General features: G+C 52.1%; 5 protein-coding genes across 5 annotated transcripts; 1 reads left to right on the top strand and 4 right to left on the bottom strand.

The window, feature by feature from the left end:
• Window positions 1–3,967: 3,967 nt before the first annotated feature.
• PG998_002497 (uncharacterized protein) lies at window positions 3,968–4,511 on the bottom strand (the record flags this gene model as incomplete). Its single annotated transcript, XM_066869315.1, has 2 exons — window positions 3,968–4,304; window positions 4,357–4,511. 2 exons carry the CDS (start codon window positions 4,509–4,511, stop codon window positions 3,968–3,970), a joined length of 492 nt encoding a protein of 163 aa, XP_066737730.1.
• Window positions 4,512–6,210: 1,699 nt separating this feature from the next.
• Window positions 6,211–7,472, bottom strand: PG998_002498 (uncharacterized protein; the record flags this gene model as incomplete). Its single annotated transcript, XM_066869316.1, has 2 exons — window positions 6,211–6,805; window positions 6,940–7,472. The coding sequence occupies 2 exons, from the start codon at window positions 7,470–7,472 to the stop codon at window positions 6,211–6,213; spliced, it is 1,128 nt and encodes a 375-aa protein (XP_066737731.1).
• A 3,870-nt stretch (window positions 7,473–11,342) lies between these two features.
• Window positions 11,343–12,768, bottom strand: PG998_002499 (uncharacterized protein; the record flags this gene model as incomplete). Its single annotated transcript, XM_066869317.1, has 4 exons — window positions 11,343–11,481; window positions 11,589–11,755; window positions 11,966–12,369; window positions 12,441–12,768. 4 exons carry the CDS (start codon window positions 12,766–12,768, stop codon window positions 11,343–11,345), a joined length of 1,038 nt encoding a protein of 345 aa, XP_066737732.1.
• Window positions 12,769–13,807: 1,039 nt separating this feature from the next.
• PG998_002500 (uncharacterized protein) lies at window positions 13,808–15,802 on the bottom strand (the record flags this gene model as incomplete). Its single annotated transcript, XM_066869318.1, has 1 exon — window positions 13,808–15,802. One exon carries the CDS (start codon window positions 15,800–15,802, stop codon window positions 13,808–13,810), a length of 1,995 nt encoding a protein of 664 aa, XP_066737733.1.
• Window positions 15,803–21,583: 5,781 nt separating this feature from the next.
• On the top strand, window positions 21,584–25,785 carry PG998_002501 (uncharacterized protein; the record flags this gene model as incomplete). The annotated part of the gene is given in 6 exon segments (XM_066869319.1): window positions 21,584–21,617; window positions 21,758–22,016; window positions 22,356–23,636; window positions 23,653–25,292; window positions 25,303–25,458; window positions 25,517–25,785. 6 exon segments carry the CDS (start codon window positions 21,584–21,586, stop codon window positions 25,783–25,785), a joined length of 3,639 nt encoding a protein of 1,212 aa, XP_066737734.1.
• Between the last annotated feature and the right edge of the window lie 156 nt (window positions 25,786–25,941).

Below are 25,941 nucleotides of genomic sequence, written 5' to 3' on the forward strand. Positions count from 1 at the left end.
GATGATTCGCAGGTAGGCGACACGATTCTCCACCTCCCTGACCAGGACAAACTCGGGCTCTTTCACTGGAGCCTGAAAGAAATATCTTTATTAAGTCCGATGTCTCAAAAGAGGGATACGTGATCGTGATATTTCACCTGTCCAGAAGATGGAATGAGTGAATGATCGACCTGGACGAAGTCCGTCCAGTTACATCTATGAGCAAAATCCTGACCTAACAACGTAACTTGAAGTATCATGGCTGGTATGGGTATTCCGAAAGAAGCGAATAGAGGTGCAATCGCGTCACATCAGTTCATTGCCCCAACAATGAAGCAAGGCCAGGTACACTTAAACTCTAGCCATCGAAAACTTGACTTTGTCCTCGATTCCCAGAGCAAGAGACATCCCAACCGACCACGTTTGAGCTATGCTGCTGGCAAGCTAACGTAGAGGCGATCTAGTCCCAACGATGCTGGCGTCGTGAAACAACACCCTCCTTCACAGCAGTTGGATCTTCCAAGTACGACTGGCTTTACTGCAGCGGAGCGCATCAGTCCTTCGTAGTCGAAGGCCCGTTGTTACGTTTTCTGTTCTCGGCGACGGTGGCTTCATCCTTCTGACCAGTGTGATGGGCGGTGACTGTGATAAGGGGTTACACGAGGCATCCGATCCGAAATGTTACCAACAGCATTTGTATTGAGTATGTCGATTCTAAGTCATTGTACTGTGTATGGGTGCCGATGGCCTAGCTGACGACGGCTACAATACCCTAACGCATGTCACTTCACTGAATCAGAGAGACAATGAATAAATGACGACGAACCTAGGTTAGGGAACACACCGTAATGATTATAGTAGTTTTATTTTGCGAGGGTCTCGTTAGCAGACCCCCTGGTGATGGCGATGGTGATTAGGTACATCCGTGGCCCCCTTCGGCCCAGGGGTCAACCAACCCGTCGGTAAAGGGCACGGGGTTCGGGTCTGAAAAGGAGCAGTTGGCTCTTCAGAAAAACGAGAGTGGCAAGGATTAAAAAAAAGTTGTATTCCCGGGCAATTTCTCAAAAGTCACGGGGATGGCAGCGCATGCGGCACGGCGGTTGGTTCTGGGGGCTCGGGGAAAATAACCCATTCTATTTCTTGCATGGAATAACAGTCGTTCGCCCATCCTTGGCGGGATAATTGGATGGCATTTGCCATCTATGCACTGGAAAAGCTTTGAGGCCAGGGGTGAGTCGGTTGGGTGGTTGGTTGATGGGCGTATGTAAAGTGTGAAGGTGCTTCTGTATGCCCCTTGCGACTTCGCTTACACACGTGGTGAATGGTGATTTTCAAAGGCAACAGCTTCAGTCGAGAAGATCACATATCCAATGGAAAGCATGCTGGTTCGTCAAAATTTCGACATTTACCCCGTCAGGTTGGAGGCAGGGCCCTCGGGGGGCTTTGCTATTTGATACAGGGCTACGCGAGATTGAACACGATGGTTACACCGCGTGTAGTCGACGCATCGAGTCAATAGTCTTGCCGGATAGCGATTGGTGAAGTGCGGGCTTTTGTCCGCTTCCCTGAGCCGCCGCGTCTATTTGTGTGGTGGTTGTTGTTTTCAACAGGGACCAGTACGTTTACTCCCTCTCTTGATCCAAACCACTGGGGCGCTTTCAGTTTGGCCGTTTTCATGTGGCAGACTTACGCTTATCCCTTTGTTGCCTGTTCCATGTTGTCACACGATACTGCTGCTGTCTCTCTTTCTCGAGTGTCTGTTTTTACACCTGGCCTCCTCCTCATGATCACCGCACGTTCAGCCTAAAGCTGTGTTCAATGTGGTGGCTTCTATTCTTATAAGAACGTCGTACTAGAGGATGCTCCAGTCAGTGATGTAGTTCGTATCATTATCTTCGTCGTTCCGGCATCACGGGCCGATTTGCTGTGGTGCGTACTTGCGGAAGTCATGTCTTACTCACCCCTTTCCGGAAGTCAATAATCATGTAGCGGTCTCGGGGCCTGATTCAAACTCAACACGACTGATGTGATCTCCAGGATTCCGGGTGTGGTGGCGGTGATGGTGATGAGGGGATCGTCACCACATGATTGCTTGACCAATGTGCACGAAGCAACAGGGTTATGGTGAATAGTAGAAACAACAAAATGAGGTTTTGTTTTTCTTCCCCAGCTGACACTCTGTTACTTCCCACATTTTAGTTCACAAACCCAATTCCCCCGACCCGAGGGGACACAGAAGATGTGTGTTGGACGCGAGCCACAATACACATACACATTCGCGACAGGCGGAAACGGGCAAGCCCCTGGAATGGATTGGGCTCGGGTATGTAAGTACGTACACCGATATTCTATGATGAGGGAGACCAGCCGTGTGGGACAACGGCGGTTGCCATCACGCTTGGGTGTATTTCTAGTTGTGTAGGGGGCTACTTGAAGGCGCCTGTCTAACGCAGGACTGATGGGTAGGATAGATGCTACCGAGAGGAAGAAAGTCCCTTGAAGAAGTAGGACATGCACCAGGTAAAACCATGTTATCTTCGGGAGCTAATGTCTATGTCGAGCCATTCTGAGGCGAGGACTTTATAACTACGACATCATCACAGCACTTCTCGCATACATATATGACATACGATAGATATAAGTAGTATATACTGGCTGGCGGTGGCTTGGTTGAAGAAGCAATAAGGATAGAAAAGACCGTTCTATATACCCACATGACGCTATGCAGTTCTGGGTCGGGAGTGCAGGATCGTGGCTGATCGATACGTGGAAGCAGCCAAAAGCAATAAAATCACACGTATGCTTACTTTTTCCCATCTTCTTTTCTTTTCCGCCAGGGAGCGGACCGCCGCTGGTAATTTAGAGCTGCACTAGCCCCCAGATTCCAAGACCCTCCAGACAGAGACCCTTGACCATGTTCGACGACCATTGACACACCTTCCATTTGCCTTCTCCTATTCGTTCTCCTGGCGGCGCTCCGCGCGGCGCGGCGGGGTGGATTCCAGATCGAACCAATGAGTAAGTATTTCCCGCTGGCAGCTTTCCGGATCATGAGAAGCCATCATATGCATGTAGAATTCCCTTATTTGCGAATGGGATTGCAGAGTATCAATGCCACGCAAACATGCTTCATTCCTTCTTCCTCGCCTGATTGTGTATCAACCAAGCTGACGACAACGACAATTACAGTGAGGTAGTTGTCAATTACACATTGCTTCTTCTTGCGTCTCGTTTATCTTCTCTTATTATTGGCAATTCAGGCTATGTATATTAGTGATCAAACAAAACAGACTCAACCCCCATCCAAGCCCCCCAAACCGGATTGTGGGGAGACACCAGGCTATGTGGGAGAGGCTTCGCCCCCTCTCCTTGGCCAAAAATAGGGTGATATGATCTCTGCTGCGTTCTTGTAGAGAAAGACGCGCCCGTACCTGCGTTGGCTGTCTCTTCTGTCGAGCACCGCTAGGTGGCGGCTGGTTCTACGTTGTGTAAGAGCATTACAGGCCACCTGAAGACTCACCCTCACTCACCAGCCAGCCACAGGCTTGATGGCCAAGGATGTCGTTGCTGTTGCTTGGGGGGCGATCTGCAAAAGACTGCTTGCGAACATGGGTATGTAGCTAGGTACGCACTTGCACACATGTGTCGAGTCTACACACACTAGTACTGTAGGTTGTGTAGGACAGCATCAATCCTCCTTGCCTCTCAAGCCAATACTGGGGAGCGAATATAAGCCGTGTTGGTTCTATTACGAAGCCTCCTTTTCGCTTCTTGATGACAAGAGGGGCAAATTTGCCAAAGGAAGAAGACCGTGGGAGGAATCATGAACGAAGGGATGAGAAACAAATGACGAAACAAGCGAGCGGGTGAGAGAGCGCTTGCCCAAGCAAATGAGAAGCCGCCCATGTCATATGTTTGGGGAAATCCCGATTTTCTAGAGGTGCTCAAACGGCCACGATAGACGGCCTTGTCAATACGCGCATGTCCATCATGTCATGCGGCCCCTTTGGCGGCCGAAAGAAGACTGTTTGGACTCTCCGTAATAACGGCACGGAGAATGGAGGAGGAAGAAGAAGGAAGCATAAGCCGCGAAACGCAGCGTTGCGCGCGTGAGTCGACGGTCTGCGCGTGCTCTGGGCTTGTGGTCTGTAGATGAGAGGGGAAGGGGTCGCATGGGCTGGCATGTGCTGTGGCAGGTAGGCGGTAGGCACATGGCCACAGCATTGCATCTTTCGCCTGACGTTGCCATGTGCTCTTCACCTGTGATTTCGTCTAACTTCGCTTCTGGTGCATTTCGGTTGGATAGATTGGGACATTTGGCTGTCCTGCCTTGAAGCGCACAGCGTCAACGCGGCCCGAGGAATTGCCCAGACGGACGGGCCAACCTCTTTCGCGCGGAGGAGGTTGGGATTGGCAGTGTGCCCCGAGGCTGCCTCGTAGGGTTGCTGCCGGGCGGCCCTATGGGAGCCAGGTGTTGGTTCTGTTCCGAAACCTGTCTTGCAGAAGGTGGTGGTGGTGGTGCGTGTGTTCATGTTTGCATATTCGGGGCATAATTCTCCATCGGGTTGTATTTGGGTCGGTAGCATCGGCCTGTGATAGGTAGGGGTAGGGGTAGGGGTAGGGGGGCAAGGGCGTGGGAATTCAGCAGTGATAGGGCAGGTGAAGAAAAAGGAGTTCCTCCATTACCACCACCTATCCCCCCTCCCTCTCTCTGAGTCTCTGGCTCTCTATGGGCAAGACGGGGTTGAGGTGTGGTGGTCTGCTATAATGATCACCCACCAGGATGTCAAAGTGTCAAGTTGGTTTTTGTTTGGAGGGGGCGCGGGCGGACTCGATCTATTTGCCCTTTCGGTTTCCCTCTCCTCCCGGGGTCTATGCCTATCTGGGCGACGACTTTCAGGCAGGACTTGGCGGTGCTCTATTCGCCTATTGCTTTGCTTTGTGGGAAGACTCCTTGCTTCCGGGAATGGCTCAACTTTGCCTTGCCGTCCCTGTATCGGGGATCGTTGTTTGATAAAAGCTTTCCTGGATCGTCATAAGGCTTGTAGACCGGGGCAGGGGTGGTGTTAGGGTAGGGCAGAGCAACGAGAGGAGTCAGGTTACCGCCTGCTTCATGACCGTGCTTGTTTGCTTGCTGACTTTGCCGGTCTCCAAACCTGTGCATTTCTGGGATCAGGGTGGGTAGGCTCGACTGGATTGCTAACCGCTGAAGAGGCGTCTGCTGCGGGTGAGATTTTGGTTCTCCTGGCACATACCCTCACAGTGCCCGGCATCTACTGGCTGGAGCCGGGGATGTTGAAGGTTTGTTTGCCAGTTCTTTGGCAACCTCCTCCACTTTCAATGCATCCTTCTGTGGGCGAAGCTTTTGGGATGTGAAGGAGAGGCAGACATAGTACCTGCTGCGAGGGACGGTATTCGGTTGGCTGTGTTCAGAATTGCATTTGCTATCATTTGGTGGCTATGACAAGTCAACTGACTACTCCTTCTCTCACACAATCACCGTTTTCCCGTGTTAACTATTCCATAGATTTGAAGGGGGCCGTTGTCTCCTTTCCCTGGACCAAAGACGCCATGCTAGACTCTAGAAACGATTACCCGTTCCTCCGAGATATGTTCTACTTGCGTATTGAATGAGTCTCGTAAGCGAAAGTGAAGAATTGTGCCCATAAAACCAATAGCCAGCCAACCCAGCCAGTAAATATTCCAGTGCTTGTCCTACCCACCCCCATAACTCGCTAGTAATACAAGAAGTTCATCATGATCCATAACCAAATAGTTCCAAAGTGTTGTCATAAGTTCGGGTTCGTCGTTGTGAGAAGAAGCAGCGTGTTAGCCCTAGAGAGAAGGGTGCTGCGGCTGTGATAATTATATGTAGACTCAAATGTGCTGAGTAGCAGCCATATACGGTAGAATCGAAGGCGAATAAGTAGCAGCAGCAGTGAAGAAGAAAAGTACTGAAACGGGCGTGATTTTGAATAGTGATAATGATGACCCTTAAACGCTTTCTCGGCAAGAAGGGGTGGTGGATGGGGTTCGCTGGTCCGATTCGTCTTTGGCCATCCACTTCATTGGGGCACAGCAAGAACACTTGTCCTTGCCCAAGTTTTCGATGTATGTACCGTTGTTGATGGCGTTCTGCTTGATCTCTTCGCGGTCTCGTGTCCTCTGACCCACTGCGGAAAGTCAGGTTAGCTATGCTGGGAATCCCATGGCTGGGCAAGGAAGGAGTACTTACGAAGCCGCAGTGCTTCTTGTCTGTGTTCTTCCGACACCCAGGGGGTAGATCACCGCCCACTCAGGGTATAGGTTCACAAAGGTGAAGAAGCCTTCCCTTCGCTTCTTCTGCTCCCGCTTCTTGACAACCTCGAGCGCGACGTGTCCGTTCGACAAGCCAATGTACCTCTCAGTGACTTCGTCGAGATGCGGCAGCATCTTGTTCTGACGGTAGAAGGAGCCCTGCAGACCTTGCCGGGTACGATCAAAGTCTGGGTCGGGGAACTTTTGGTCAAAGAGCTCTTCGACTATGGGCCAAGCCTTTTTCAGGTCTTCGAACTGGTATCGAATCCAACAGGTCTGTTCCCATGGGTACGGTTTGTTGCAGTGGCTCAGGTTCTTCTGTTTTCTTCCACCGTCGCCACGGTGGGGTGGTAGTGGCATATGTCTCTCCTTTTTGACGTGGCCATCAATCACATGTCGCAACACATGGTAGTGACTATAGTCCGGGCCCGGCCTGCTGAAGCTCTCCCTTTCGATGAAGCGAGGTGGGACCGGGCTGTGGTAGTGTTCCCGCTTGATGAGGCGAGACGGCTGGTGTTCTATCGAGCACCTAAGGGGGAATGGCGTCGGCGGAGACCACCACTGTATATACGATGACAAGGCTTTCGATGAAGAGTGACACTGATTGCAAGCTTGGACAAGGCCTCAACTGCGATAGGGTCTGTAGATTGATCTGAAGCATACTCGTCCTCGGCCACTGACACGTTGGACGAGCTGTTGCGCCGGTCATACTCGGATTTCACGACGGGTGACGCACTCGGCTGCTGCTCGGAGGAACTGAGCAGGTGAGCGGGGCCAGGCAGGAAGATGCTCCGTTGCTCCGAGGAATCCGGGTGTAGTCGTCCTTCTTGTCCGGAGTTCGAAATCATTTGGGCTTGTAGCAGTGACGAAGACTTGTGGTGGACTGTGTCTAGTGGGAGGGAATAAAAGTTCAACTCCTGGGTTTCTGACCTCCGACGTGGCGTGCGAGGGGAGGAGGGCGCCGTTGATGCGGCGTCCGATTCCGTGTAGCAGGACTGTGACGATCCTGGGCTTGTGTACGAGCTGTCTGAGAAATCGTGGGAGAGCGCCGAGTCACGTCTGCACTTCCATTCTTGCACCGCGCTGGACTCGTCGACTTTTTGCATGGCCTGGAGAGCCAGCGGACGCAGAGACGACGCCGAGTGCAGAGGCTCTGTACTCAAGCTTGCCGGGCTGTTGTAGCGTACAACGACCATGTTGTGGAGATATGTATAGGAAATCTGCAGAAGGCACAATATGAGGATAGATCCAGACAAGAAATAGCGTCAACGAAGATAGATAAGTTCAAGAGCGATGAGGAATCGGGGTATTTATAAACGGCCGGTGTGTGGTATGGTACGAAAGAGGGACAGAAGTGGAACAGGGTTGGAAGACCCCAAGTGTCTAATATAGACTGTCAACCGTGTTACCGACGGGAAGGTTCACCTATAGAAGAGGTGTGCAACTCGATTTGGAGGGCATGTATTGCCAATCTGACCAGGGCCAGGCGAGGTGAAGCAGGACGCCCGGGGGTGCTGACAGCGCAATGACAGCGGCAATGTCTCTCCGCACTCCCAGGTTCGAGATCTGGCAACGGTACGTACACGAAGCTGGACAAGGTGAAAAAAGAAAAAGACATAGGGAGATCTTTGTGAATATTCCTATGATCCAGAAATGTCGCAGCCTCTTTTGCCTGCTAAGAGCGAGCCACTTTCTGCACCAGGACTTAAAGGTGGGTGGTGGCGCTGGAGGTTGACAGTTGTTGCGTGGAGGAGTCACTGGTAGACACAACCCACAGTCGTGGGTACACGCCCACAGAGAGAGAGAGAGAGAGAGAGTAGAAGTATTGCATTACACGCGAAGCGAGTAAGCATGTGCCAGATCCATGCATCTTCACGCAAGGGGGGTGGACTTGGGCCCTAGTCGTTGAATGGCACCGTCGAGACGATACATCCCACCCCCATGCAAGATATCGATAGCGGGCACAATTTGTCTATGCTTATCAACGCCATTCCCATGTACGTGATAGTCACGGACATCATCTGGGATGTACGGTTATTGTTGTTATGGCATGGCCCTTACCGACGCCCGTTCTCGTTCTCCCCCTTTCGCGCCCCAGATTGAAATGTAGAGAGATTTGTTTGCAGCACAGCATCGTTGTGCCCTCCACTGACCACGCCATCTCCATCTCCGCATTTCGAGTGCCAAACAAGAGCAGCTTACACTGTGCAAAACGCACCCTGACCCTGGATGTGATGGCGATGGCCTGTAGAACGTCTACCCGTGTAGGCGGTAACCAATAGGATTGCTTGCACGCAGGGGCGCAGCCCTGGAAACACGTCCCAAAAGAGAACAATCGCATGCGGGTTATATGTGTGCGTGTCTTTAATGAGCAACAAAAGAGACGGGCCGGAGTTTCTACTACGACCTTGCAACTGTGGTTTGGTGTTTGGGGTGGTGGGCCGAAGGAGAATATGCAGTTGGTTCGAGCCTGAGCAGCAGATAGGACAGAACAGGACAGAACAACGCACCCTCCCTCATGATGGATGAGCCTTGCTGCTTTCCAGCCCCCGCGAGAAGCGACCCGGGCGGCAAGTCATTCAAATCCGGACCGTGGCTGATTTAACAACGTGCTAGCCGACAGGCGTCTAAGCCCTGGGGACGGGAATACGTACGAGCCAACACAGAGCCCCAACGTCAAGCAGCAACAACGACCATGAGGCGCGCGGCAAAGGGGGCAGACCAGAATAAGCGCAGCCGACGGGCAGACTATTGGCCAGCCGAAGTGAGGAGGCCTGTTCTGGTCTGTTCTGGTCTGGACTTGGTCGATTTTCGGCCCGGGCTGGCGGGAGAGGGCGGGAATTTGCATAATTTCGGTTCCTAACCCCCGCCTCTCTCCCACCCACCCCCATGCCTCTGCCCATGTCTCTGCCTTGTATTTTCCCTGTCGTCGCGGCCATATTTCTTTTTCATGCACTCCCCTCCTCCCCTGCTTGCGCCCATTCCAATGAAGATAATCTGCAGCCAAGCAAAATCTGATGAGGCACACTGCATACACTGCAACTTTGCAGGGTGGTAACGCCCTCTGCCCCGATATCTGACAAGTCGTAGAATTCATCAACTTCCCCGCCGGCACCAGACGGAATGATACAAGCCCACAGCTACGCCCACAGCTCCTTTTTCCCTCGTGACAATGGCTTCGATCGCAAGTCCCGCCAGCGGGAAAAAGCAACGCTTCAGAATCATGACGATCCCTCAGCGGTGAATGCATTCCTACCATGGCATCGTGGTCGCTCCTCTTAGCCCAAGAGCGATGATTTAACCCAAAAGCCATTAATGCATCGAGGCCTTGCAGGGCACCTGCACCAGAGCAGGCTATATCCTGCGCGGACTCCTGCAAAAGCGCGAACGAGCAGCAGCGTGGCGTGTATCGTGGCCCCAAATGTGTACGTTAAGAAAGTGTAGTAGCCAGTCGGTTGGCCGGCAACGACAGGATGGAACGAAGCGCATGAGCCTGTCGAATAAGGAAGAAAAGGAAGAACGCCCCCAATTTCCAATGCAGCTCATCATGGCACCAACCATAGATCGGGGTCACACGAAATTCGACAGGCGGAAAACGCTGCTGCACGTTATACGACCAACGTTACCGCCACTCGCACCTTAGGTCCCACCCCGAGCCTCATCCCACTGCTTTGCCATCATCTCCACAAGGACTCGATGCTTATCTTGTATACCATAAGCATATATGCTTAACGTTCCCTGCTAGTTTTCCTGGTAGTGTAGTGCTTACTTCCCATCCCACACGCGCAGCCTTGAGATCGCGACGGTGGAATCGTGTCGCCACAAGCACCATTGTCCGGCAGGCAGCCTGCCTGTAGAGGATGATCAGTACTGTATTCGAAACGGCAGGAAACTTGCAGTTAGTGATTACTAGTTTCCATGTTAACTACATGCAGATATGGATGTATGCAGATGGCATCCTTGGCTCCAGTTCTTGTTTTCGTAACCTATTGACGCTTTCCCCAGATCTCATCTAGATCGAAAACCACCCACACCACACCGAAAAAGGGTCTGCCTTCGACTGGGGACCGAGGAAGAAAAAGAGAGAGCTGAAACAAAGTCGTCAAGGATCGAGATGGCGTAAGTAGCACCTCAAAAGAAAAGCCGAGACAATGTACCACAGCTCGCAAGACGCAGTAGAGTAGTACTAGATGACCTGCAACTTGTATGGGAGGCTGCCGGATCGTCAGCCACAAGAGCAGTACGTCCCACGTAGTCGGTCAACCAATCTTCTCGCACCGTACTACGATGCTAGCGCCGTGCCACGAGTTGCTAGAAAAGGGTTGACTGATCGACCGCCTTCTCTGTATGACGGAGGGGCGAGGCTGGGTCGCGAACCGTGTCGTCTTTAGCATCGCCGGCAACATACCATAATCGTCGTCCATCATATGACTTGGTTGATCACAGAGGGGGGTGTAAATGATATGATATGCAAGAAGCTTCATCAGTACAGCAGCTGTGGTGTTTGCTGCAGCCATCGGACTTAAGAGCATGCTGCTGCTTTACCCATCGTCTCCTCCCCTGGCTTATAGCACTGTCTCACTTATCTTAGCTTCGAAAAGGCCAGCCAGCAGCAGCACACTAGGGCGCTATTGTAGATATATGCCTGAAGATACCCTTCAGCTGATCTGGGGAGACGATCTAGTCCCCTGATGGCTGCATTTGTTTTGAAACCCCATCTGCGACATGTCATAAAAGATATAACATGATCGATGAAAGTGGCAAGCCATCGATCGACGACTGGGGTTCTTGATCGTACTAGAAGCTAACGATCATCTGCTAGGGTTGTTTCTGGAACTGTACAGAAAGCAACGGGAGATTATACTAGGTAGAAAGCAGGCACCTTCATCTATCTACTCATGAGATCCTGGTATGCGGGCGCAAGTCCGCCGCTGATGCTGTGGGTGAACTGGGAAATCCGCTCGGAGACTTGAGCTCCCTTTGGTCGGTGGCGCTACCCAACCCGGGGCAGGCAAAGGCTCCTTCTCCTCCAGGTCCACTTCCCAGTTTGTCATTCTAGCACACATCTACAGCTTAGATCTTCCGGGCTGGCTGCTATTGTTACCACTACTCTCCCCCTTCTCGACAATGACTCCGAGCCCAGCACGGGCGTCCTCGAGCGTTCCGCTGCCAAGGGACACGAAGTCCTCGTCCCCGGAAAATCGCCTGTACGAATGTGAGTGAAAGGTTCGGATACACGGCCAGTCATCGCACCATCGGGGTTGCATAATAAGCAAAAATGTATGAGTAAACATAAAAGGAGCAACACTTACCATCCTCGCTCTTCGCCCCCTCGGAGGAAAGAGCAGTCTGAATTTGCCTGGCAGTCCCAGCCACCGCATACGCCGGAGCCATCAGCCCAGGCCGCGTTTCGATTGGCGCTCTGAGTTGACACGGGAAAGTTTCCGCTGGGCGGAGCCTGAGGTACTCCTGTCGGTGTCTGCATAGGCAACCAATCACAGTATTAGTCATGATGCTCTCCAGACGCGATCAGCAGCCCCCAATTTGCAGATGTGTAATTGCCCCTTATGCAAGTCTCCCGGCATAGCAAGTGGGTGGAGATATGAAATCTTGCTTTAGAGCAGCGTGAGGTGTTTTATGTGTTTTCTTTTGTTTTTTTAATACTCTGTAGAATCATCATTAGACGTACCCTTGAAGGTCGACGACGATAGATGCTGAGCCCGCAGGTGAAGGCCTTGAAGTCCTCCTCGTCGACGCTGGTCGGCATGCGCCCCGTCAGCACCCGTCCTAGGGCGATCATTACAGCGGCGTGGGTGTTTAGGACGATCGCCCTGGCGCCCTCGCGGTCGCTCTGCTCGATGATGGCTCCTATGGCGGCGGCAACTCTGTCGTGCAGCTGCGCGATGGACTCGCCGTGCCGCGGCGGTACCACCCGGGACCTGTACTGGTCGTCGAGGGGGGCAGCGGGGAAGAGCGTGGTCAGCTCCGCCAGGGGCGCAGACGTAGGGTGTTCCCATGGGGCGAGCCCGTACCATTCGCTGATACCTGCCTCTACGCGGATTCCCGGCCCTCCCTTTCCTCCCCCTCCTTCCCCTGGATCGGAAGAGGGGAGGGAGACGAGGAAATCGATGATGGTTGCTGTTGTCGGGGGCGCCGCCCATCACCTGCAGCAGCTGCATCTGTATCTGCTGCAGCAACATCCTTGCGCTTTTTTAGTTTCAATGCTACAAAGGGGGAGATTGTCTGCAGACAACGATAGTAGGGGCTAGAATAGACCTGATCGATTGGCGGATCGACCTGGAGTAGGTGCTGCGCCAGGTCATTGGCCTGATCGACGCCATACGATGTTAGGGGGAGGGTCGGTGGGCAATCCAGTGGGCGACCGGATCGCCAATGAGTAAGTCCCAGTGGCCGGGTCGACATTGAAGGCCGGGCGAAACTGTCAAGAGTAGTCAGCTTCTCCGTCCCAGACCTTAGACCGGCCCAGTTCATTTGTTGATGGTGCTCGCGTTAGTCTCAGCCTGGCTCTGCTATGGTGCAGGGAATACCGGCATAAGATCAAGACATGTGGGAATTGTGAATGAAGATGCAGGAAGGAGGAGGCGGCCTGTCTCGCGGCTGAACAAACGAAGGATGCCCAAGGATGAACTCTAACCCCCCCTCGCCGTCTTACCTACCCCATGCCGGGTAACGTAGATGACCTCCAAAGACATTCGAGGAAATCCGGTTGATCTAAGAACGTAGCTCCAAACTACCACTCAACGAAGCCGCTGGAACTTTGTTGCCACTATCAGTTTCGAGAAGCAAGATTGGAAAGGAGCGCGGTGGACGGAGGAGGCTTGTGGCAAGCCTGAAAGTCGTTGCGATTGCGCTATGGACTCGACTAACATTGTCAGGGATAAATAGTTGATGGGTGGTGGTGGTGGCACCTTGCTATTTTAAGCAGGTAAAAAATATCCTCGAACTCTTTCTTTTTGCGTCAATCGGTTGGAAGACTGGCGCCTTCGAATGACGAATATGGCAGGCGACAAGCACTTTCAAGGACAAGCAAATACTAATGTCCAAGTTGATTCAACATCAACAACTTAAGCGGAGTGGCCTCCGCGTCACGATATTCCGAAGGAGTCCATTTGGAAGTGGATCACGTGGATGAATACAAGGAATCGAACCTCGGCACCGCCCAACCAATTAACGTGCTTCTCCGAGTCCGCATGTAGTAAGTCGTATGAAATCCTCTTTTTCCCTCTCTAAGAGGACAAGGACATAGCAATAGAAGATGCAAGATAGATGTCAAGTCATGTTGGTGATAAAGGTCGTATAAGAACAATCTAATTCTCCAAAAGCTACCTGGAACATGTGACCCTGAATCTGTGCAAGTTGTCGAAAGAGCGAAATAAGTAATTCTTGAACCCGCCCCCTGTACACGATAACTCCTTGCCGTAACGCTCATCAAAGAAGAAGCCGTAACACCGAGAACCATCACATGTATCATGTTTACCCTGTTGCGCCATAAATGAATGAATGCACCGATCTACATGATAGCACAAGACGATGCCATCGTCCTTGCGCGCCGCCGTCCAGCGCCGGCGCCTTCCTCGTCCGCATGCAACTGCTGAGCCTCACGCGCTCGTCGTCTCCGGCGGCGGACGCCCGCACCACTCAAACCGGCCTCCTCGTTTGCCTGCATGTAGTCCGCCCACTTTCGCTCCAGCCTGCCGGCGGCGAGGAAGTCGCCCCGCAGAACTCTCTGCGTGTGCTGGTCCACGGTCTGTTGCCAGCTATACAAGCACTTGAGGCCGATGATCTCGGTGGGGTAGGTTGGCGTGGTCCCAGAAGGCTGGCGGATCTCGGCGTTCCAAGAGAGCACCTCGCGAATGCCGGTCCAGGAGACCAAGGAGCAATCGTAAACAACCAAGCGCAGACCTACATACGGTCGCGCCTCGTAGGTTGATGAGCGGGCAGCGCGGGATCGAACCATGGCGGAAGCTTCGGCGAGCACGAGATCACCAATGCGAGTATTGTCCATCTCGATATTCTTGAGATTGGTACAGCTCTTGATGACTGGTATCATACCCGTATCGCTGATGCTCTCGCAGTAGCCGACGGACAGGTGCTCGAGCTTGGACGCACATGGTGCCTTTGCCAAATGCTTGGAGAGAAACCCGTTTGTAAGCTCAGCCAGATCTTCCAATTCGAGGTGTGTAAGACGCGGAGTGCTGGCTACGATTTTCTCCAGCGGGGAATCTGTTATAGCGTTGCAGCCGCTGAGTCGCAACCCTTCCAGGTCGGGCATGAGATGGGCTATGGCTCCAACACCGCGGTCGGTCAGGTTCTTGCAGCGACTCAAATCCAGGTGGCGCAGCTTTCTAGCCGGCACGATCGGCCTATCCGTGAGTATGTCCACAGGAGGTTTGATGCCATGGATCATAGTTTGGAGTGTCTGGTCGTTCAATTCCGTGCAGCCACTTAAAACTAGACGCTCAAGGCGATTCGTCTCGAAAATGGACTTAGCGACTTCTATGTTATCGAAGCCCCTGATCTCACCAGCCCGTAGGTCCCGAAGCTTGGGGCAGCCGAGGACCACCATTCTGATGCCCTTGGCATCCATAGATTTGCACCAGGATACATTAAAGCTCTCCAGCTGCGGGCAGTGCTGGGAGATGATCTTGCAGGTACTGTTGCTCACAACAGGCAGACCGGTAAGATTGAGATTCGCGAGTCGCTCGTTGGCCTTGATCAGAGAATGCAAAGTGGCACCTGGAAGGTTACGGCATCCTTCAAGAGTTGCGTTGACCAGATTCCGGCATGCCTTGACAATAACCTCTGTCTTCTTTTCGTGCTCGACTTGAACACATCCTCTCAAGTTGAGATCCTTGACAAACGGGCCGGCAGCGGTGATAATCTTGGCTAGGGATGCACCTGGGATGTCCTTATAGAAGTCCGTGGCGTCAAAGTTGGTCCACAACTGGCCATCAAAGCAATATCTATGGAACTCCTTGCTGAGTACCGACATGCGAACAAGCTCTTTCGGTTCGAGAAAAGACAGTATATGTACCCGTATCTCATCAGGCATCTTAGCCCAGAACTCATAAGGCGCCCTTCGTGTGCGGTTCGTGACGAGTTCGGCAGGCAAAGCGATCGAGTTTGGCACTAGGCATGGCGAAGATCCATGTGCAAGTTTTCGGACTGCACGCCGTGTTTCGATGTCCTCGAAGTTGGCGTATTCGGTCGTCGGGGTGCCGGGAGAGGTATGAGCAAGGTATCCAGGGGAAGCCGCCCCCGATGGATACTGAGCAAAAGGCGAGTGATGTCCTGATAGACTAACACACGACAAGCTGCCCCGATTGGCGTAGGGTGATTGCGACGTGCGAGAGCGTTTCAGCTGCTGCAACGACGAGGACGAAGAGATACGCTGAATCCCTTGCAGGAGCCGCTGCCGACGCTTTCCTTTGATGGGACCCTCAGGTTGAGTTACACCCGGTAATTCCTCATTCACCGTCTCTTCAACCAGGCTTGGAGTTTGCATATTTGCCGAAATATCCGCCATAGCTGCGAAACCGAGCAGCTAATCGTACAGTAACGTAGATTGAACAAAGCGCACAATGCGAAATTCAAGGACAGGATGAACCAGGCAAGCCTCTTCACAGCAACATTCCCTCCTGAGTTGCCAGCAGCAGATGCTGTTAATGGCAGGACAGTATCAGAAGGGTTGGGCGGAATGCGGGGCGGACGAGTATTTGGAGAGTGAACGAAACTAAAAGTGAATGATTGACGTCCACGAAAGAGTCAAAAGCAGTTGATGTCTCGCAGCGATGTCCCAGCTAGGTTTCTAGATGCAGGAACACTCCCTGGAATCTCTAGAGGGAGTAAGAATGAGCGAGGCGGGCGTTCTATAAGGGACGATAGGATGGAGAGTGTCGGGGTGCCTGAGACTCGTATAAACTAGAGGCTGAGAATTCCGACGAGGCGAGGTGCATGTGGAGCATGGAGCGTGGGAGGACGGCTAGTATAGGGGAAGATGGATATATAGCAGTAGCCCAAACGGTTGAAAAGACCTCAGAGCAGCTCCACTGATGGACAGGTGTGAATGGTTGGTTTCTTGGCCACGACCGGGGAAACAAGCTATCGGTCTCCTGTTCCGGCTCGTGTTGGATCTGGCGTGGCAGCTACTGGGCTCTAGTATTTGACTCGGTCGGAGCGAACGCGAAAGTCGGTACGTCTCCAGCTGACTCGCCCGGTTATATATATACGAGAGTGAATGGGCAAGCGAGCATGCGAGCAGAGAGGGTTAAAGATAAGCTGCAACCCACAGCGCACCTTGTTGAAGCTCGGTGGAAGCAAAAGCAAGGCGGCAAGGTCGAGGGTTACCAGCGATTGATCTCTTCTCAGGATACAGCCAACATGGGAATGCCTGGTAGAACAGCAGACAACGGCTCCATTTCTGCCCATCTGACCATGCCATTGCAATTCGGACGGGAAACATCCAACCATCCAGACGTACGGGCGTTATCGTGGAGAAAACAAACACAAGGGATCCAATAGAGGGGCAGCAGAAGAGGGACGCCAATGGTGGGGGAGTGAGCACCCAGAACCCAGAACCGAAGACCCTTGTTTTTCCCGCGCAGCCCGTGAGGGGAGAGGAGCCAGAAGGTGGACGGGGGCAGGGGGTGAGGGCCCGGAGGGGAAAGGAATGTTCTTGTTCTATGCATGGTGTGTCTTGGCGCTGCCCGCCCTCCACACCTCCATCGTTCGAATGTGATGCGAGATGTGCGCTTGACTTCGCCCAGCGACCCCAACTAACTATTCCTAACCCCCTTCTGGCTACTGGATCTGTCCAGCTGAGAGATGGGTGAAAGTTGTTCAGATGGTCAACAAAAGGCTGGGCTGGATCATACGCCTGTGCCTCGAGTGCCCTCGAATGGCTGCATCTTCCGCTCTTATCAAATGATTCGCATGCGGCCCTGTCATCTGGACACCTGCCCAACCAACGCCAGGTTGTGCGTGTTTCGTCGTTCTGGCGATTTCCTCTGGCTTTCTTGTGCAGTCAGAGGGAGATGCGCGGGTGCTGGAACGGGTCTGCCATGTCTATCTGGTGTGAGATGCAGGCTTACCTTGCAGGCCCCCAGCCTAGAACGCTAATTTCTATACCGACTTACAGAACTGTAGAGCCACAAACCATGCGAGTCTGGCCCGGCCCAGAGACGGCTCAGCTCAAGTGGCTTCCGAACCACAACACCCCCAAAAGACCCAAAAGACTCAAAAGACGCGACACCTTCCCGTACTGGCCTGTCTGCCTGTACTATTATGGCCTCAACCCATCTTCCCCGACAGAATATGAGCAGGTGATTTGTGGGACATTTATGCAGCTGGCTGCAGAAAGACCTCAACGGGGTCCCTTCGTACAGATGCGCTACCGTAGGCCAAGGGGTTCGAGCCTATGAGACCTGCCTGCTTCTTGCTTCTCGGGCAAGCCACATTCGCTTTGCCCTATCTGAGACAAGTCACTCACATTGGGTCATGGGTATGGTACGGCCGCAGATAATATGCAGCCAAAAGGGCCTAATGATAAGTGCTGTTGAATATAGCAAATACATACCCTACACACGTTTTGTTCTCACTCTCATTCTGTTCGGCCTTGAGGATTCCTGAGGTACTAGACTAAAGTAGGTTTACAGACGGCGTACAATTCAGTGAAGGCCGTTGTTGGAAAAAGCTGGGGCAACAGAGGTCCCCGCACCTCATTCTCCAGTTTCTCTCAGCTAGTGGGATAGAAAGTATCGCTTATACTTGGTATACTCAAGTGATATGTTGAGGCAAGTGTCGTTCATGTTCCCTAGTTCAACAAGCCCGCGAGTGACCAGTACATTATAGCAGCGGGCATTTCGCTAACGGGGTATACAGAGCAGCATATCAAATGCGACAAATTGCTGAACAAAGCGGGCTTATGTTTCTGTTACCTTCAAAAACAAGCGCATGGTTGGTTGGAACGACTCATGTTGATTATTTGACCGCTCAGGGTGGCTTTTAGTAGGTGGTGATCGATTGATGATATTCCAGCATGTGGGGTCCGCCATCGGGTTTGGCCCGGGGGACCTTGACTCGCCATGAATATGAAGCTTGTAACGGACATCAAGGAGTTGTTTGTATTGTCCTTGGGTGACCGGAGTTTTAGTTGAAAGGTCAATCGGCTGCTTCAATATCCGTAGGCAAGTCGAATCACTTCGGACTTTAAATTAAGGCCTGTCCTCAAGACTCAAATTCTTGTTAGTTGTTTTACCCTGGTAACATGATGTAGTAGGACATTGACTAGCTACACCAAATTTTGGTAATAGCTCTAGTTAATCCAAATAAGTAGTTAATAGCATATTTAGTTATCATTTTTATAGAACGGATAGTGTACTTTGCCCTAAGGCCTTACTATAATCGCTACGTGACACCTATCTTGTTGTCAGGACAAGTATATAAAGCTTGGGTTCATTAAAGAAGCTCATTTACACATTATATGGACTGACATGGTAATGGTCCAAAAATATGTACACCAATGGCATGGTATTGCATTGGAAAGAAAGAGGGAATATCATATCAGGTGAGCCTTTGAGCAGTGTTCCCCTCGCTCGTGATCGAATCTAGCGAGAGGCAAATAGAAAAGCATATACCCCGTGTATATATATCCCCCCCATCTCTAGTTGAAGAGGCTCCACTGGAAAGAAGTCCAACGGGAGTTTTTATCCAAGCTATAATTGTTTCTGTGGTTGAGTGACACCCAGAGATGGAGCACCTGAACGCAAGATACATGTGTGACTTTTCAATATCGACACATTAAATATTCCCCTGGGGATCCCATGAAATGTAGCCCGCTCACGCCTGCGATAAGTACAGTTCCAGGCCATATTGGCAATGCTTCGTCTGTTTCTCTGTCGCGTGGGTAGTTACTTCGTATCTTTGTCCAGGCTCAAATGCAATCTGAGAGCCCTCTAGATTGATGCCAGGTAAAGATATCGGAGGTGGGATGTTGTCATTCCAGTTCCTCTAGATAGCTTCTCGGTCTCAATCATGACAATTGCGAAGATCATTTACTCCAAACAAGCAATTATCTACATCGATGGGTGCGCGATACAGACATCGGGACAACCCCGCCAACCAGTAGCAGCGCGGATAAAAGCGCACGATGCGGCGAATTGTCCGTCCTACACATGTGCCCCCACACTCCTATGATGCTCACTTGCACAACCGACCTGACGGGAATTGACAATTGGATCATTGGATCGTTGTTGAATGGTGGCGCCGCTTATCGAACTGCGTCGAATATACGTACAGCAGCTGCACAAGCAACCTTCCGCGGTCAAATCAGAAGGGCTTTGCATCACGGCCATGACGATGTGCTGCTGCATTCCCCTAGCACCAAAGGAGCTTGACGTAAACCTCCCGACTCCATACAAACCCTTCTACCCCAAGCCGCCTGTGGCGCGCGGCTTGGCACGTTTTCGAGAAAGGGTCTCAGTGGAGAATCGAAGGCCGCCTGCTACCCTTACTTCCCTAGCAGCAAGTTGCGAAGCGGGTCCAGCAGAGGATGATGTCGACGAGAAGAAGACCTCTAGCCCTTTGCAGCTGTATCATCCTGCGAAAGGCGTGCAGTGTGACATCATAACACACGATGGCTGCCTTTTGATTCTCGGTTGGGCGTTGTTTGTCGGTGAACCAGCGATACAGACTTTTGTAGGAGGATAAGGGATATATCTATGTACGTGGGTATCTGTTTTGCTTGTTGTCTTGAAACTACTGCAAGCATACAGAACCTGTTTGGCCTAACAAGAAGTATTTCTGGAGCTTTTGGCAGATACATTGTTATTCTACTCCGTAAGCCTACCAGAAATAGGTTTCCTGTGCCTGGCTCCTCTATTCCACTCTGGACTGCAAAGCAAAGCCTCTGATTCCACAACTTATTCTTCGTGTTTTTCTCTCACGCCTCACTTTTCCCCACTGAGGCAGGAGGCTAAGTACGACAGGCAAGTCCCTGATCCGAGGGTTCAGCCAGGGCCGATTTCATAATAGAAGAGACAACTGCTCGCAAAACCCGCAGAAAACGTCCAGCTCAGAGCGTGGGAATTGTCAGGACAGAGGCACATCGTGAGCTTTCAGTTTCCATGATACAAGGTGCGGCTCTAGCCGTGTTTGTTCAACTTAAGATCTTTGGGCAGGTGGACTGATACGAAGAGCCCAACACGTGCACAGCAGCCAACAGCTTACTTGTATTAGACGGGAAAGCCGGCACCTGCAATCTTTTACTCTGCGAAGCAAAGCAAACAACCCTACCGCTACCGACCACCACGCTGTACGTGCAAAGGAGGCAAAGGAGCGCCAAAGGACAGGATCCCCTACCTTGATTCATCTGCTGTCTAGGAAGGAAAACCCTGACCTGGCCAGTGAGTTTGAGGAATAGGTTCCGCACCTTACCCTACTGTTGGTAAAGCAACAGGCATCGTGAAGCAGCTTTAAGCACCTGACTAACAGCATGGGGACCCAATCATAGCTCCGAAGGTAAATCTTTACTCCCCGAGACGGCTCATGAGACGAAGAAAACCAAGTCAAATCAACAAGTCAACAAGTCGACAACCACTTCGGAAAACATCTTTGTTGCCCCCGTCGTATTCGCGGATGTGCAGTCTCTCCAAGTATACTTTGAAGGTAACCACTTGTCTACATTCTTTTTGTTTTCTTTTCAAGTGATCACCATCGGGGATTAATCAATTTGCCTCAACGAAGGTCCGTTCTTTTCTCTGCTGGTGCGAGGCTTGCGTCTCTTAAAGTATGAAAAGAGGGCGAGCACCTTCTCTTCCTCTTCCATCTCCTGGCTGGACTGGACCTCGGGCTGACACCATTCCTGGACTGCTTTCTTTTAGCCCAAACAACTGCTCTTTTGGACTTGTACGACTTACCAGCCCATTCCCCAAGGCTTCCGTCGCTGCCACACCCGACCACTAAAAGGAAGGTTACCTGCCTAATCCCACGAACCTAAGCACCTAACCTACCTGACTTTACCCCGCGCGCACCGCGCATTCGACGCCCATCACCCGGTAGCCGCCACCCTTCGTCGGTGCTGCAATCCGCCTGCCTGTCGCAGTGCACTGACTGGCCCCAACCCGCCTTGCGCCATTGTCGTTTTCTCGAGGCTTGGATTGGATCGATTCCTACCTAATCCTCATCGACCATTCCTCTTCCTTGGAAAAGACAACTTGGCCCCCCCGCTTGCTCTTCCTTTGAGCTCCCACGCGGCCTCATTGTATAATTCTTCCACTTGCGATCAATTATGAAACATTTTCATGGGGGGAACCAGGGACACGGTGAGTTTTAGAATCGTTGCGACTCCAGACCTGCAAACTCCCAACACCACCACCTTCAACCTCCCCCACGGCGACTGCAGATTTCAACACTGGCCCCAGCTCCCCTCCTAAGAAACTTTGCTTTTCTTCGCAACTTTTAGGAATGGGAACTGATGGACATGGTTCGATAAAAGGCGCCGACTCCGACGACAAGCCTCATGATGGAGAGCCACAACGCGGCCGCGGCCGGAACAAGCTCTCGCCTACCTTGCAGATTCCCAAGAACCGAAGCACCGGAAATCTCGCTGTCGTTTCCGAAGACACAGAGGCCTTCGACCGACAGCAGGAGTCGACATCGAGAGTACGATTTTCCTTCGACGCGGGATCAGGACTTAGTGCAGACTATGACTCGGTCACAAGGTGCGAACCCGTCCCCATTCCCCCTCCAAGTTCGTTATTATTACCGCCCCTCCAAACGACTGTACCCCGAGCTTGACTCTCCCCGAAGCCCACCGTACATTGTACATTTGAGCGGCAGGCATGTGCCTGTTGGCTCAGCTGTGTTAGCCACCTGTACAACATCCTTTCACTGTCTAGGCTACATCACATGCACCAGGTCCTTTGCCTGCACTTCCTTGCGTTGGTCACACTCCGCGTCTTGCACAGCCATTGCCTTACGCACCTGGCCATACCAATGCCACATAGACAGAAATAAATATATCTTTTTACGAATGTTGTATTGATGATTTGCGAGTATAGGTCTTCCCTCATAACAGACCACGACCATGGCCTCGGTCTATCCGGTCTGCGACGCATTCGTCAGCACCAGCCCATGCGTACTCCCACCTTACCTTCCTCTGCTGCATCTTCCCGAAGTCCCTCTGCTGGCATCCCGAGGTCGTCATCTATGGTCTCGATGATGCCTTCAGGCCTATCTTCCGGTCCCGCCTCTCCCAGCTTCACCGAAGATCTCTCGCGCTTTCCATCCGAATCGCTGCACTCTTTCTCGTTTGCACACCAGTCCGAAGACTTCATTCACAACCGCCAGAATGTCCTGAAGCGATCGATAGAGTTCATGAGAGATAAAATGGGCTGGGCCGTAGCATCGAATGCTGCAATGGCGAGCGCGCAGGCTCGGTTAACTGGTGATTTAGAGACACAGAGCATGCTTGATCTGCTGGCAAAGGCACAGCTGGTAGGTGCCGGTAACCTACCAAATTCGGAGGCATCCTTCTTACCCGGAGCTTTGACTGGACCTCCTGATATGTCCGGGGAAAATATATTTGAGAAGGACTTCATTCCCAGGACGAGTAGTCCCGACTCATACGCCACTCCCATAGTCTCTCCTGCAGATCCAAGAGCTCGGGTGGCGGAATCGGCAACGGAAACCCTTGCCAAGCTCAAGGACGAACAGACCTCGAAACCGGTGCCCACGGTGAAAGATCAGACAGATTCCGAAGCTTCATCTCGTACTCCAACAAACGAAAGTGCCGCCACTGCGACAACTGCCAAGACTTCACCACCATGCTCCAGAAAGCCTAGTCTGAAACGAACCTACACAGATGTGGCCCCCGTGTCCATGCAACAAAAGCTGATGGACGCAATGGCCCAGCCCTTTGTACATGGTCAGGCTGGATCGACAATATCGGCATATCCCGAGGCACTACTGTCTCCGACGCTGTCGTCACAGCCTACCTTCAACGGTCCCCCAGGCCTTGGCTCTGCAGTACATGGACACTCTACGAGATGGGTTCCTGCTGCGCAAGCCATATTCACCACTGAATCGAAGCCTCCTTGGACTATTGTAGCTGCCAATGATTTAGCCTGTCTGGTATTCGGTGTCACCAAGGCTGAAGTTCGGAAGATGGGCATTTTAGAAGTCGTGCAAGTGGAGAGGCGGGCTTGGCTAGAGAGCAAACTTACGCATGCTGAAGCTGAGGTGTGCAAAGCCCCGGCCCAGGAAACCCCTACGTCGCCACCGCCAACGAGTGGATCGAATCTATTAGGGGGGACGTGGCGGTATTACTGCACAGCTTCTGAGTAAGCCCAATTCAAGATCGCAGCCGCCGAAAGCCCCAGTTCGCAGAGCACAGACTGTGCACAGCGGAGATGCGACGCCGTCCAAGTCGCGAGTTGACAGCAATCACGGCTCCTCAAAATCTAGAGGTGTTCTCTTGTGTGGCGATGTGGTGCCAATACAAAAGCGAAACGGCGCAACAGGATCCGCAAGTCTCTGGGTGAAAGAAAAGAGAATTGGGTTGATATGGGTTCTCGAAGAAATCCACGAAGATGTTGCCTTTCTGACTTTAGATGAGGAGGGTACTGTTACCAAGATCAGGGGCGAAACAGGACCTCTATTCGGCGACGAGATGCTGCAACCTGGTATGGATGTGGGAAAGCTTATACCTCGGATACCTCGCCAAGGGATCGACCCCCGTTATGGTGCTATCGACTATGCGCAAATCGCGAGACGTAGATATTTCACTTGCCGCAATAGCGGTATGGCCAACATTCCAGCAACAATCCACCAGACTATGGGTGAGACGGAACTGCGTGTATCAAGTTTTCCTCATATTGCAGGAATAGTGGTCGTTGAGCCAAACGAGATGAAGATCAAGAGCTCAAATTCGGTTTTCTGTGGTGCTCTTTTCGGCTACGAGAAATCGGAAGGCCTTCCAATCAACACACTAATTCCCGATTTCGATAGGATCGTCACGATACTAATCGAGCAAGAGGGCGTCGACCTGCACGATGGTATCGTCATACCTGAACACAGTTTCCGAAAAGCAGCCGCATTCCACGCCGTTCGAGGCGGGCGGCCTGATGCCACAACCAATTTCCTCAACCCCGAAGGACTGCCCGCCAAGCACAGGGACGGGACATCACTCAAGATCGATGTCCAAATGCGAGTTGTCAAAAGTGAGAAACGGTCTGGTCATGATAGTGGTGCGAGCGAAGACGAGTCTTCTCCGATAGAGGAAACTATAACCGAACACGGTCCCGAAATAGTTTATGCCTTGTGGATTACTTATTCCAGACACCTCCATGCGCCGAGAACGACTGCTACTGCAACTGGCTCACCACTTTTGTCTGGCAACGCAACACCACTGCATCAGCCCTCGCCGGGACAAACAACGGCGCCAACACCACAAGACGTTGGATCTGACTCCGACGAGCCTCGCAAAGCCTCCGCGGCTACCATGTTGGCACAGCAGCTCAAGGAGGTGGCAAAGAACGCAGCCGCTAAAATTACAGGCACTGCGAAGCCGGAACAGCCCGCAATGCCTGTGCCACAAGTTGTCGAGCCACACACAGGCAAGAAATCGATTGAAGACTTTGTCATACTGGAGGAAATGGGCCAGGGTGCGTATGGCCAGGTCAAATTGGCGCGCTACAAGTATGGCGATGGTCGGAAGGTGGTCTTGAAATATGTGACCAAGCGGCGCATTCTTGTCGACACCTGGACCCGGGATCGACGCCTGGGTACAGTGCCTCTGGAGATCCACGTCTTGGATTATCTTCGCAGGGACGGACTCAAGCATCCCAACATCCAGGAGATGGAAGACTTCTTTGAGGACGATACCAACTACTATATAGAGATGGTACCTCACGGATTGCCAGGCATGGATCTCTTCGACTATATCGAGCTGCGCGCCAACATGGAAGAAGACGAGTGCCGCAGCATTTTTTACCCAGGTGGCCAAAGCTGTGCACCACCTTCACATTAAGGCAAAGGTTGTGCATCGTGATATCAAGGACGAGAATGTGATATTGGATGGCGAGGGCCATATCAAGCTCATCGACTTCGGCAGTGCAGCGTACATCAAGAGTGGGCCATTCGATGTATTCGTAGGCACCATAGGTACGCCAACTCTGATTTCCTCATCCTATAATTGATATGAGTGCTAACTAGTTCGCAGATTATGCGGCCCCCGAAGTCCTGGCAGGCAAACCTTATGGTGGCAAGGAACAAGACGTTTGGGCCCTTGGTATTCTTCTCTACACCATCATCTACAAGGAGAACCCGTTTTACAGCATCGATGAGATCATGGACCGTGATTTGCGGGTTCCCTACACAATCAGCGACGAGAGTATTGATCTCATCCGCTGTATGCTCAACCGCGACCTCTCTCAGCGTTATGATATTACGCAAGTACTTGATCACCCCTGGTGTCAAATGAACGAATAGACGATAAGGCACTCGGGCAGGGCAAGGCCTACGACGATGACGCAGAGGGGCTTTCGAGGCAGGAGGATCTTTGCGGGAAGGGACGATAACGGTGCAAGGGCCAAGGGCGCTTACGGTGCTTGATTTGACGACGATGATACCCCTGAAAGACCACTT

The sequence above is a fragment of the Apiospora kogelbergensis genome (assembly GCF_038363985.1).
Source record: "Apiospora kogelbergensis strain CBS 113332 chromosome Unknown utg000001l_segment0_segment0, whole genome shotgun sequence".
NCBI lineage: Eukaryota > Fungi > Ascomycota > Sordariomycetes > Amphisphaeriales > Apiosporaceae > Apiospora > Apiospora kogelbergensis.